The following is a 13,471-nucleotide window of genomic DNA, read 5'->3' as shown; positions in this document are numbered from 1 at the left end:
GCAAACAACCTGAGTGAGTCTGTACTGATGAGCGCAACATGTCCCTGAGGTTTTCATTAAGGGACTCGGTTGGTTGTGTTCTTGTTATATTACCATATAAAAGCAAAGTTGAGACATTTGTGTTTCAAATTTAAGGTCCTGGGTGGACTCTGAATTTAAGCAGTTCATAGAGTTATCATTGCGTACCTCATTCACTCAAACTGATTCAGTTCCATCGCCATTTCGACTCACATAAGTTGCTTTGAAGATGGCAACTGACAGCATCTCAGATGCAAAAGCAACCAGGCCACAATTTCATATCACAGGGTCACTCTAATTTGGGTCTTGCCACAGTCTCCAACCACCATTTTTTTTTAATGTAACTGTAGCATGAGCCCAAAGCTGCACACTCCATCTCCTGCTGCGATAAGGGACAACTGCAAAACTGTCCGACCTGATTCGTCCACATTTTCAGTAGTTTAAATGTGTGAAAAGAGCTTTACAGCAAAGTCTTCTTTGCCTACTCGAGTCCCCTGACAATTAACCGTGACAGACAAGCCAATTTTCATGTCTTAAAGGTAGGAAGTGGAACATACAACGCAATACACAGTTTACCACTGAGGGATCCTCATTCAGCGCTTGATTCAGTCCACTGAATTAAAATAATACACATAGCCACACTACAGTGTTTACATCCATGTTTTATATACACGTTTCCACCATACTGCATGTAAAAATATTAACCACGTCACCAGTTCAGCCCACCCACAACCTCAACAGAGACAGATCACTTTCTCCCTTATTTTCAAAGTTAAATTACCAGAAATGAATAAAGTTTGTCACTATTATTACCTAAATATAATTTAATAATTACGATTTATTCATTAGCATGACAGACTTGTTTAAGTAGATTTAAATGCTCTGAAGCTGCCCCCGTCTTATAAATGCAGAAGTGAAAAATGACAAGTCAAGACACATTCCCCTTTTGGTTTCACTTGAAGGCGTCGTCACTGGTGAGACATCATCATTTCAAACTCACAAACATTAATCAGTTAAAAAAAAAATGAAAATTAAAAAATAAAAAATAAAAAAAAAAGGTCAGACCTGCCCTTATTTGAATCTCGTCCCATAAATGCCATATTTAGACACAAACGTCTTTAAATGCTGCAGCTGTCAGCGAGATTAGCCACTATGATATTTGGGGAACTGTAACATGTAAACCAGCTGATATTAACATCACATTCTTCTGTTTGTTTACAGCACAGGACGTCCCCAGGGCCGCCCTTGAAGCCATGCAACCTATCGAGTCCTTTTGCTTTTGTCTTAGTAGTCGATGCTCCGAAGTGCAGCGATAGTGGACGTCAGTCGTCGAGGCAACAGCTTGGCAGTCTGTCTGTAGTCTTGTGGTTTAGTCCTAAGTAGAGTTACGATATTTTGCAGGGTGCGAGACGGCTGCAGGCCCAGGGCGTCCATCACGTTACTCAGATAGTCTGTGGAGCACAAACACAAATGTTCAGATATAATTTCGGGCTATCGTGAATTTCAATTGATCCCCATGAGAAGGAGTACGTCATCTGTCCCGCATTTTAGCTACTGTACCGATATCCGTGGCCAGTTGTTTAGTGGAATGAGTGCTCAGCTGGGGGATCAGTAAAATGGCATCACAGTAGGTCTGCATGGTTGCCCGAGCAATGGAGCCCAACCAGTAGTCTGCTGTGTTGTCCAGCTCAGTAAGCTCATCACCTGAAACAGAAGGAGGTGGTCTTTGAGAAGGGCACCAGATTACAAGACATCTCCTCTTCAAATGAGTTGAGTTGTCACTCAAGTGTCTTTGACTTTAGGGAAAATTGAGGGGGATAATTTTCAGTAACCTTGCTCTGGAGGGAAAGGCAGCTTCCCAGCATGTAAGGCCATCTCTAAAGCCGGGTCCTCTTGTGTCACAAAAGGCTCCAAGTGGAGTGGGAGAGACATCAGGTACTGTCCTATCTATGTGGAGGGAAAAGTCATATGGTCTCTGTAAATATGTACAAATGCCACTGTATCCTGTTTATTTATATTTATCAAATGAAAGTTCACTAACATTAGTGATGTACTCTTGGGGTGACAGGCTGAAATTAGGCAGGTCCTCCGTGTAGCTCTCTCCAAGACCAGGTGATTCTTGACTCTTAAACACGAAGCACAAATCAAACAGATTAAACGGATACGGCACATCCACCACTCGAGTGCGCAAACTCAATCCAAAAGCTTTCAGCACACATTCACTCAAATCATCTTGATCCTTATTTGAAATTAAATAACGCAGAAACTTGACACCTCCATCTTGGAGACGAGGCAGAGCTGGTGCTTGATCTGCATGAAGACCGAGTCAAAGGCCAGCTGGTTGGCCTGTTGATTGAGTCTGGTCAGAGCTGTCCTAGGCTCTGCTAACAAGTTGGAGTTACCTGTGCCTTTCTCCTGCGAGGGACAAGCAGAAATAGGAGGAAGTGTCGGGTAAGAAGAACAGCTACAGAAGGACCCTGATAAACCAAGTGTAAGGGTTCAATACAGAAAACTGCCACACCTTTAACGAGTAAAGAAGTTCCATCAGATTGTTGTATTCAGCCACATTTCCCCTCTGAAGGTAGTTGTATTCTTGCCAAGGGTTTTTGGTGGCACTCTTCCTTTCTGTGGAAGTGGCCTCCTGGATGCCTGCCAGGCTGCGTGGGCTGTACGACTCTGACAAGTACTTACCTGCCGTGGCCAGGATCCTATGGGACAGATCGCAAAGTAGACATTTTCTTTAAAATTCCAGATCAGCTTCTTGACTGTGTGCTCACTGTCATTGGGTAAAAATATTCATTCAGTAAAAAGATTCACTCACTTGTTTGACAGCTGTTGTTCAAAGGCCCCACATTGTCTAAGCAACTCTCCACATGTGGAAATGATCCTGCAAACAACAATATTGTTTTTTAAAGCAAGAAGACAGCTTTTTTCATGCAATTATTTTCAATCCATGTGAATTATAACAAAAGGGTTTGTTGTTTTTTTTGTTTTTTAAAAAGGTAATAACCTGACTGAGTTCTGGAAAGCCGTCCAGTCCTCCTGGAAAACCGATGAACTTGGTGTGTCCTCAAGCTTACACTTCTTCCTGATCGACTGGAGTGTTGTGGAAAAGTCTGACACATACCTAGAATCAGCACCACGTCAAAGCTGGTGAATCATCTACAGTAATGCTAAAATCAGACAAACTATATCTAGAGATAAAACATATCTGTAGCAATCCATGCAGTATGTGGCGTATGTGAGTGTGAGTAGAGGCTCTTTACTTGGTGAAGAGGGCTTTGAGAGCTTTGAGGAGGCCACACACTGCAAGTCCATCAGTCAGTCTGACACAGCGGTCCACAGCAGCACCAGCCAGGCCAAACAACTTGCCTACCGAGTGGCTCAACTCTTCTACGCAATCAATTACCTCCCCATGTTCCTGTAGTGGAATGTGCAAAACAGGACAAAATGGACTATATTAGTGTCACTGCTACATACAAACACATTTTTAGCTTATGAATCTCAGCAACTTAACCCTGTAATGGCGAGTTTTTTTAGATTTCTACATCATCAGTGTGATCTATGTTTTCCTTAAAAGCCTGAATAAATTGCACAAAAATGCCAGATGTAGCAAAATTATGCAAATTAAAAGCCAGATATGCAAATTGATATTTAATTAATTTTGTCATTTGTGAGATGATTTAATAAACACTCCAGTGATGGCGGTGTTTAGTGCCTTGTTTCCTTCAAAACTTTGTGTCGTTTTGCTGCAAATAATAAGTCCTCAAAATAATTGTGCTGGAGGAGTTCTGCAGCTATTCCTCACTTTTTCCCTTTTTGCTGTTTTTCTAACCTCGTTCAGTTTTACATGATGCACTTCTCCTGTAATCCTCATCCCATGGAGTTTAGGAACAGTCATGACTTTCATTCATCTGTAAACAGTTTTTGGGTGGATTCTTTTTAAACATCCATTTAGCTTCTGACTTCATGCATCTATTCTAAGGAGAAGTGAAACTTGTTTTCACAGACGATAGGTCCTACCAGTCTTTCTAGGCAACAGCAGACTTTATCAGCAAGTAAACTTTGTTTGAGGGGCACAACAACACTTCAAATCTCTCAGTAACTGGAACACCTGACTGACAACTTGACAAGTTGTTAGCAAACAGGTTCACAACTCTTTCTGTTGTTAGTTCAGTTATAATTAGTTAGTTAGTTCAGTGTATAATTATGATTTGGATAAAGATCAGACTACAAGTAATTACTGCAAAAATTCTGGTTATTTCCATGGTTGAGTTTCTGGTGTGCTCTAACCAAAGGCACGGCGCTGATCTGGATGAGAAGGTGAGCTTCCTCCAGATCTCCATAATGTAGCTGATAAGATTTATAGGGATCATACAGCGCACAGACCAGCTCACTCAGCTTCAAGAGGTTATGTTCACCTGCAGCAGAAATAAGACCAAACATGAAGAGAACACTTTATGTTGTCATCTTCCATGAGCAGTATTTACACATATGGTTCAGGTGCATACCCAGGTGTGGCAGCATGGCTGCTTCAAGGTTGTGTCCAAAGGTGGACGTGGTGTGATGGAGCTCCAGCAGAGTCCCCAGACGCTCCTCTTGGGCTGCCCGCTCCATGGCCGTGCTCAAGCACACAGGTATGGATGGCACCATGGCCCCCAGAGACTGTATCAACAACACTGTCACCACTTCATAAGGCTTCTTGAACACCTGTGTGAATCCAAGATAAAAAAAAAAAATTAGCACTACAGAGTGTTAGCAAAGTAAAACCCATCAGGTGTCGATCTTGGTACTGCAGTCCATCTCACCTGGCTGCTCCACTGTATTTGGCCGTGCCAAGTGGAGAGCAAGGTGTCGTAGAATTCAGACAGCTGCTGATTCAGATTGAGCTCGCTCTGGGAGAGATCCTGCCATATACTCAGCAACTGGCCCTGAGAACAGCAAAACAGACAGTCATGCACAGAAGCAAATATATCAGAATATGCCTTTGCAGAGATTTATAGGTCACAGAGATGCAGTGGTGCCTACCTTGTGACACTTGTAGTAGTACGCAAGAAGCTGCGGCATTCTGTCGATCTCTGTGAAGACTTTAACAAACAGCTTGGCTTGGTCTGCAGAGAGGCAAAAGCATGTGATGTTTGTACAGTGTAAGCAAACTACAGCAAACCAAAACAGTAAGCACTGAATAAATTCAAGAAACAACACTTTCTCTGGGGTTCTTACCTACAGACATGGAATTAAACGTTGCTACTATCTGTGGGCTGGCCATGGCCTCCAGTCTGTTTTTCAAAGCCTCCAGGTGAACACACTTATCAGAGTAGTCTGGTGTGTCCACTAGCATGGCCAGACTGTTCTGCATGCTGGTTAGCTTAGAAGAAATTACTTTAAAGTCCTGAAAAAAGGAAAATATGATTACTATCGTTACCGTCAACATCTGCACAATATCGTAATATTATATAATTAGCTTTCAAAGGATAAAAAGCTAATTACAATAGCACTGTAATTACACATTACTCATCCAGTGCCTTGGAAGAGGTTTGACTCTACAGTGGATCAGTTTACAGGATGTGTTGAGTACACTCAGAAAGTTAGATTAAATAACAAGATTAAAGTGCTCCAATATTCTGATCTCTAACACGCATATGAGCCAGTGTGAGTCACATCAGTTCATAATTGGTAAGCAGCAAGGCAGGCAGAAACAAACCAAGAAAAGCTCTGCGGCAGAGTCTTTCTTTCATACCTGTGTTTTGAAGGTCTCCTCAATGTCTGCACTCAGTGTGCTCCATTTGTCTGCTTCCTGCAACGCTTCAGCTGCCAGCTGCATTCGACTCTTCACCTGATCTATCTCCACCAGGACCTGGTTGAAAATATGCATGAAACATACAGTTCAAGCCTCAGAAGTATGGAGTACTCTGCACATTTGAGTCCAGTGCTAGACTTTCACTATTATAATGCTTACTATTAAGCAAATTATTTCAAAAACACAATATACAAAGTATGTATACATGTTCTCCTAATGCACTAGATCACATTTAAATCCTGAATACACTTCAAGTAAGTATTGGAACTGTGCACACACCTGCATGGACTGCACTGTCTCCTGCTCAAATTTCTTGATGTCCTCTTTAACCATGACCATTTGCTCCTTTAGAAAAGAGGCCTCCTGTTTCAAAGCCTCCACATCTCTCAGCACTCGGGGCATATTTTGAAGGGCTTGGTTACTGCTCTCTACACAACAAATGAAAACACAACTCTAACTTTTTAACATGTCATAGTTAAATTCAACACAATTTTATCCATGCAGTACTGGTACACAGTATAAATACAAATGCCATGGCGCTTGATATCGTAATGTAGAAACCCACCAACTCTGTAAACTCAGTAAACTGTAAACTTCCCTTTCTGTTAGTGAAAAGAAGTTTTACATATTTAGCTGAGATGTCATGGAAAAGGGAATCCAATTTCAACAGTATTTGTTAGTTTTTCCTACATGATAAAGAAAAGCTTCTGTAGGAAGTGTAAGAAAGGTGTCAACAACTGAAAAGACATTTTTAATCTCAAGAGTTTATTTCTTTCCTGATTAAATAAAAGTTAACAATAACAACAATAACAACAATAATAATTAGGGCTTAAACAGACCTCATCATACTAAATCATACTTTTTATTAATCTCTGGCTCTCTTCCACAGCACGTCTTTTATCATGGCTTCCTTCTTTCAACCGGTCACAGCACATTGCCGTCCCTCCCTGAGGTGGAGGTTTCTGCTGGAGGTTTCTTCCTGTTTAAAGGGAGTTTTTCCTTCGCACTGTTGCCAATGTGCTTGCTCATTGGGGGTCATATGGTTGTTAGGTTTTTCTCTGTATGTATTATTGTAAGATCTACCTTACAATATAAAGTGCCTTGAGGCGATGGTTGTTGTGATTTGGAGCTAAAACTGAATTGAAGAACTAAAGGTAAAAGAAAACCAGAAAATGTTCTGGTAGTTTATTGGCCAGACTGACCTGTAATTTTACAACAGAAGGTTTCTGGTAATTAACAGAAAGTTCTATAGTCAATAGTGAAAACAAATTAAATTTTTATGTCATTTAACTGTTTGTTTATCACTTTCGTATATTATTCATGACAAACAGATCTTTATAAGCAAGAAAAAATGTAATAAATTACACAAGTACAAATTTTAAGCCAGCTCTGACACCTCTGATCTAGATACACAAACTCTTAAACTGATGTATGAATAGAACATAAATCTTCTCAAAGACAATTTCTCATTACGTGTTGTGTTCACGTCTAACAAGTCATTTTCTCATGGGTGTTTGTCCAGGTAGAGATCTGGTGAATGTAAAGGCCACAGTAGATGATTCGTATAATTTTCCTACACCTAAAGCCATTCAGTGCTCACTAATGACCTGCTGATGGGGACACCATGACTCTTTCTGTAAAGTTTTCCTTTAATTTGTCATCAGAAGATTTCATACAGCATGCAATTTCCAAATGCACAAACCATAGTCCTTAATGACAACAAAGACACATGGTCACGTGGTTATGGTCCTTTTTAGAGGATTGTGGGGCAGCTGAATTGTATTGGTTCTACAGAAGTATTTATAAAACTGACTTTGCCGTTTATATTAATGCAATAAATGCAGCAGAAATGTTCTTGTAGCATACTGCATTAACTGTAAATGGGACGTAGTTTACTAAGTTAACAGTGTAGGCCATAAAGGCAAATTACAATGGTGAGGACATCACTAAAGACGCACTGGCCAATGCAAACTACTGACCCTCGATAGCATTGTTGACTTCCTGGATGAAGACCTGCAGCTTCATGACCAGTGTAGCAGCGTGTGCGTCTGCCTTCCCCGGCGCGTCCTTCTGCACCACCTTGAAGGCACCATTCACCCAGTCCTTCACGTCGAAATCATCGTCCAGGAATTTAGAGAAATCCATCTCGCTGCTTCGTTCGGCCAAACTCTTCCGCTGCAGTCTCTGTCATCGACCCATTTCTATCGTTACGCTAGCTAATTTTTCCCCAGCACCGGCTTCGACACGAATATAAAATAAACAGCCCACGAAAATGAAATTATCATGACAACTAAATAGAGTTCCAACAATGCGACGGCCTCCTCCAGAGTTATTTTCAAAGGTTTACGGCTTTAAAAGACTACAGGGAGCACATATTTCTAACTAGTACTGACTGCAGTGGTAATGCTGACAACAACTTCCTGTAGCGCTTTCTATTTACCTTCCCCCTAAAAACAAATGCTAAAAAAACGGGCCGGCTGCCCAATAAAAATCCCATCAACAGACTGAGGAATGTGCGTTCTTTGTAAACAAAGTGTAAATATCTGTTTGTTTTTTAAGAAGCATGATATCTTGAGGGCAGTTCATAAAACAGTAGCACATAAAGCGGCGAAGAGGAGTCACATTAAATTGGTCCGTACAGAAACATTGATAAAGGAACCGTAAATGGTATTTCTTGGAAAGTGGACAACCCCAGGTTAAAAAATTCTACCAATCAAAGTCAAAATTAAAGTTAAAAACATTACATCCGAACATATTTTATTATTTTTTGTCATAGCCAATACACTTAACTAGGGTGACCAACCGTCCTCTTTTCCCCGGACATGGGGGAAAGCCATTCGTACTTTGTATAGACATATAGTCTCTGGGCTGCGTGGCTGTGACTCTGTACACTGGTTATTTGCTGTACCCTGGATACAGTGAATATGCCATGCTACGATACATAACGGAGACCCAAGGACAACTCCTGGGGAAAATGTTAAGGGCAAAAGACTGCCACGTTTTTCTGCAGAGAGTTAAATTCCTACATCTACCACTGGAAACTCAAGACAACTGAACAATATTTTCAGGAGTTTGAGATTCAGTTTGTTAAAAAAAGAGGTATAAAGTTACATTCTCTGGATGGCCTCTTACATATCCACCTCATCGAGGATCAGGATTATGCACATACAACTGCAAAAAGGTGTGATATCCTGATGTTTGTTGAAATGGTAAAGCACTTGCTTCACCTCGATCCAAAAAAACGAATGACACCTGATCAGGTGCTGGACTATGCGTTTACAAAAGTGTGCCCTGCTTGCACCAGTGTAGCTCCTATGTTGAGTCCTGTTATGAACACATAAACTACTTAAGGACAAAGAAGAACGAGGCGTCAGATAGCAGGACAGAGTCGCCACACCAGCCCACCTCTGACACCAGACAACCTGCCCAAAGGAACTTCCCTCCCTCTGCAGCGGAGAGAAAAACACTAGTGAGCCCCCGCAGCCAAAACGGTTTTCTCCCTTCAACTCAGAGGAACAGCCCCAATCTCATCAGGCCCAGTCAGAGTAAAAATGCTGAGACAATTCCAATGAAAGCACTGTGTAAAAGAAAGCATCTGGAAGTAGATAAAAAGGATATGAGTGATGCAGAGCTTAAAAGAAAAAAGACTGATTGGAAAGATGTGCACAGAAAAACACTGTACCAACATGAAAGGTCAGATCATGACCAAAAGAAAAACCACTGTTCTAGGGGTCCATCCTGCTCAACCAGTGGCTACAGGACACAGAATTCCATCTCGCCAAGTAAGAGGAAGCCAGATGAAAACATCTTTGAGACGTCAAATAAGAGGGCCAGAACCAACTGCGAAAACAGCAAGAGCCACACCTTTAATGACAGTTGGGATGAGGACCACCGCTGCAGAGAAGCAAAAGGAAGCAGAGTAACAGGTGGAGAATAGGCAAAGGAGGGGTAAGTGGTCCGGGTGGCGTGGTACTGACAGAGATGATCCGATGAGTAGTTCTTCTAATAACTATGACGGCTAGCACTAACTGCGGTTAGCTGAAGACTTGGCGAAGAGTGATGGTAAGTGCTGGTATTAAATACCGGCAGCTCTATTGCCGGCAGGCGTGGAAACACACATGAATGCAGTGACTCAGCTTAGGGGTGGAAACGGCGACTCTGTGGAAAAACCCGGCACTCACCCAGACCATGACAATCAGTATGTAGTGTCACTAACACTGTGGGACTCTATAGGGTTCTCTGGTCCCTTCCTCAAGCTTGTCCTTCAGTGCTGCAACCACTGCATGTCATTAACGTTCTTCTCGTTCCAGGAGATTTTCCCCTTCTCTATACTCTCCTGGGAACATTAATCCATCAGTGTCAGATGAACTGTTCAAACTGTACTTCAGCTGCCCTAAACTCTTCACTCTTAACCTTACCTTGTTAACAGGAAACAGAGGAGTTAGAGGATTAGACGGGTGAGATGAAAGCAGATCCTGAGAAGTGATGAACAAGGCTGCACGCAAGCACATAGATATGATAGGCGGTAAATTAGGCAGAAGGTATGGACCCAAACTTAGTGCTGACATATGTTCATAACACTGGAATAAGGATCAGTAATTACAGGATTGCACGGACAATTTTTATGGATGAACTGCACGGGGATCTGTATGAAGTCTACATGAAGTCATAATCTGAGCATTATTATTAGTAGTAGTAGTAGCATTGTTATCTTCATCATCATCATTATTATTATTATTATTTTGAGTTTCTTTGGATATGAAACCAACAAAATAACATTGTGACTCCTACTATAAACTGTCAAATAGAAATGTGGCGTATGCTTTAATTGTGGGTAAAAAGCTTTTCTTACCCACATGTTTGAAGAATTTCAAACATATTTAACCTGGACCATAAACAAGACTTTTTCCTAATCTGTTCCGGGGTCTGGAATCTCTGATTTGCCATGCTTTCATCTTGACCAGGAGGTGGGCCAAGAGTTATGTTCACTTAAGTCCAGGACATGTGGAGAAGTAACACAATTGTCTAGAAAAGGAGACAGTGAGACACAATCACTAGCAAAAACAAAAGGTTTTGATTAATGATTAATCTTAAAATATGTGCCAGGCTGCTACTACTAACTAACACAAGAACAAACAGCAGAGGCTGGTCAACAAATCAATTCACAGATTATTCTCAGAGAAAGCCTAAGTGGTCACAAACACACAGATCACATGAAGCAAAGTCAAAAGGCACTTTGGCACTGGCAGTGTCTTCTGCATCAATTTGAGCTCCTCAGATTACATTGCCTCCACAGGAAAAAGTGTGGTTTCTAAGACAGGGCAGAGAGAGCACTAAACTAAACTAAACTAAACTAAACTAAACTAAACTAAACTAAACTAAACTAAGGTGACCAACCGTCCTCTTTTCCCCGGACATGTACACTTTTCACGTTCCGTCAGGGATGTCCGGGGGGATTTTCGAGATTGATGAAAATGGTTTTTCTATAGGCCTACAGAGGATCCATATGTGCGACGTCATCCCAGAACTGCTGCTTTGTGAGTGGTTGTTCAGCCTCACAGACGTGACAGAGCACGCCTGATGATGTTTAAAAGATGCGAAAGCGCAAATGCAGCTTTTCAGACGAACTGCAAAAGAAATTTCCCTCATACCGTCCCGGTACTGGTCATTTTTCTTATACAGATGAGGCCTTACTTCTGTACCATTATTTAATTCCAGAGGTTTTTCAGTTATCTTTTTGCACTTGTTGTCTTGTAAACCCTATATGACATTTTTTATTTCACCATTCATTAACCACATAGAAAAGGCATCGTTTGAGTATATTAAAATTTTCTTTAAGCAAACAGCATTATTAACGTTCTTCATGACTGGGCCAAATGTCCTCTTTTTTGGAAATCAAAATAGTCCCCCTGCACTTAACAGTGTTTCGAGGGAATGACACTCAGTGGCTTTCACAGATCTGCATTTAACTATATGTGTTAGAATTCAAAAATAATCTTTTCATCAGAGATAGCTGACAGAAGTTCCTGAGTGGGCATGTGCATCTTGTGCATCTTCTGCTGGCCTTTTATTTTATGATGTTACACTGGGTCTTTTTGAATAATTCTGGTTAAAAAAGAACCAGAATATATTGAAAGAGTTACACTAATGATTCCAAAACAAACGGCGTTCTCTGGGAAACCATGGTTTTACACACTGTTGACATTCTGTAACTTTTCATATCCTTTCCATATGCTGTGACAGACATTTATCACTACACTGAGATCAGTCCCAGAAAGTTATGCAAAATGAAAGTCAATAAAAGATTGCATGGAAAACAGGGCTGTGAAGGAACGGAAAGCATAGATCAAACATACCTCAGTGGGTGCTTAGAGCAACCTGGGAGCTCATACATAGGTTACGCAGCTATTTTAACAGTTGTTCGGTTCAGTTTAAAGAGATGGGAATACTTGATGATATTAAGAACACAGTGTCGCAGGCTGTGTTCACTCCTTCCACTCTGATGTCCGGGCGAGGAGGGCTGCACATGGCTCAGATATTACTGTGTCTGGTTACATTTGTCATAAGTGCCTTCAGAGGAGGGAGCAGCCATACCTACTGGAACTACGCCATGTTTGCCTGGTCTTTCTGTCCCATCATGACCCTCATCATCACCATCATTGAGATGTTCATGCTTGACCCACTGCTCAAACTTTGCCTGGACTGGAGAGATTTCACCACAGGGATGGCCATGTCCTCCGCGCTTATGACTGTCAGCGTTGCTATTTTCTATGCCAATTTCTACATCTGCCGGACATGCCTGCACGGGTGGATTGTGAGCATATTTGCTTTCTTGTCTGGCATCGTCTACATACTCGAAGTGGTGAAGGACAAGATCTTCGATAAGAGTACGGGGAGCTACCTGTCCGCCCTACCTGGATTCATGAAAGTTATGGAGGCTTTCGTGAGCTGCATGATTTTTGTGTCCCTGACCGGTTACAGAGACTCCTTCCCTCTGATCTTGTGTGTTATAGCATACGCCATTCCATTTCCCATTACCCCTATAATCATTGCCACCAACATCCTCAAGAAACTCAAGAATTGCTTGCCTTTTAATCTGGACAGGTTTGTCTTTATATTCCTGGTCATCTCCGTTGTGCTCTATGTATTTACTGCTATCATGTGGCCCATTTTTATGTTCAGACACAACCCTCGCCCCAGTGACTGTCCACCCAGCTATTGCATATGGGCCATTCAGTTCATGGTTGCCTTTTTCACCTATGTCAACCTCATTCTATTCGTACTGGACCTCATTTTCACTCTGCTTGGTATCTGTGGCTTTAAACGCCCATAAACTGGTGCCTTTCTTTGTCAATCAAAACTCTTTTAAGTTGTACTTCAGGTTAACAAACACCAAAAAAAAAAAGGGTTAAAATCTCATTTTTGAGTTTCTATAATGCTTTCTGAAACTGGTATATTGAGGTCCATGTAAATAGACTAAAGCATATGGCTATAACACACTTGTGTTTAATCTGCATCAGCACTTCAGGATATCATTGTTGGGTAGCTTGACAGATAGCTCTACAATACCATGAATGTGGATTATAATTTCTGTTTTTATAGTTTCTGTATTTTTACCATTATAAAATTGAGTATTTGAATATTGCTTTGTTA

The 13,471-nt window shown here is 41.3% G+C and overlaps 2 protein-coding genes and 1 pseudogene across 2 annotated transcripts; 2 read left to right on the top strand and 1 right to left on the bottom strand.

Moving 5' to 3' along the window:
* Positions 1-660: 660 nt before the first annotated feature.
* Positions 661-8,265, bottom strand: cog7 (component of oligomeric golgi complex 7). The gene is made up of 17 exons (XM_085466057.1): positions 7,798-8,265; positions 6,098-6,246; positions 5,759-5,875; positions 5,242-5,410; positions 5,047-5,129; positions 4,827-4,949; positions 4,530-4,728; positions 4,312-4,439; positions 3,285-3,439; positions 3,029-3,145; positions 2,840-2,905; positions 2,540-2,726; positions 2,293-2,433; positions 2,060-2,143; positions 1,851-1,965; positions 1,579-1,722; positions 661-1,469 (listed from the first exon to the last, which is right to left on the bottom strand). The coding sequence occupies exons 1-17, from the start codon at positions 7,961-7,963 to the stop codon at positions 1,303-1,305; spliced, it is 2,310 nt and encodes a 769-aa protein (XP_085322183.1). The 5' UTR covers positions 7,964-8,265; the 3' UTR covers positions 661-1,302.
* A 217-nt stretch (positions 8,266-8,482) lies between these two features.
* On the top strand, positions 8,483-9,755 carry LOC146702969 (uncharacterized; annotated as a pseudogene).
* Positions 9,756-12,257: 2,502 nt separating this feature from the next.
* On the top strand, positions 12,258-13,260 carry LOC146702968 (myeloid-associated differentiation marker-like protein 2). The gene has a single exon (XM_085467225.1). The coding sequence runs from the start codon at positions 12,258-12,260 to the stop codon at positions 13,149-13,151; it is 894 nt and encodes a 297-aa protein (XP_085323351.1). The 3' UTR covers positions 13,152-13,260.
* Positions 13,261-13,471: the final 211 nt, after the last annotated feature.

The sequence above is a fragment of the Copadichromis virginalis genome, linkage group LG8, assembly GCF_057382275.1.
Source record: "Copadichromis virginalis isolate Kocher_CV1m ecotype Utaka linkage group LG8, C_Virginalis_male_GT1.1, whole genome shotgun sequence".
NCBI classification, from domain to species: Eukaryota; Metazoa; Chordata; class Actinopteri; order Cichliformes; family Cichlidae; genus Copadichromis; species Copadichromis virginalis.
Note: the sequence above shows the minus strand (reverse complement) of the source record. Positions and strands in the feature narration are given on the sequence as shown.

Coding starts and splice junctions, on each gene's coding strand:
- LOC146702968 (XM_085467225.1), top strand. CDS start 12,258: ATGGGAATACTTGATGATATTAAGAACACAGTGTCGCAGGCTGTGTTC.
- cog7 (XM_085466057.1), bottom strand. CDS start 7,963: ATGGATTTCTCTAAATTCCTGGACGATGATTTCGACGTGAAGGACTGG. Junction 5,411..5,758: donor AGGAGACCTTCAAAACACAG/GTATGAAAGAAA, acceptor TCCTTTTTTCAG/GACTTTAAAGTAATTTCTTC. Junction 4,950..5,046: donor ACTACTACAAGTGTCACAAG/GTAGGCACCACT, acceptor TGCTGTTCTCAG/GGCCAGTTGCTGAGTATATG.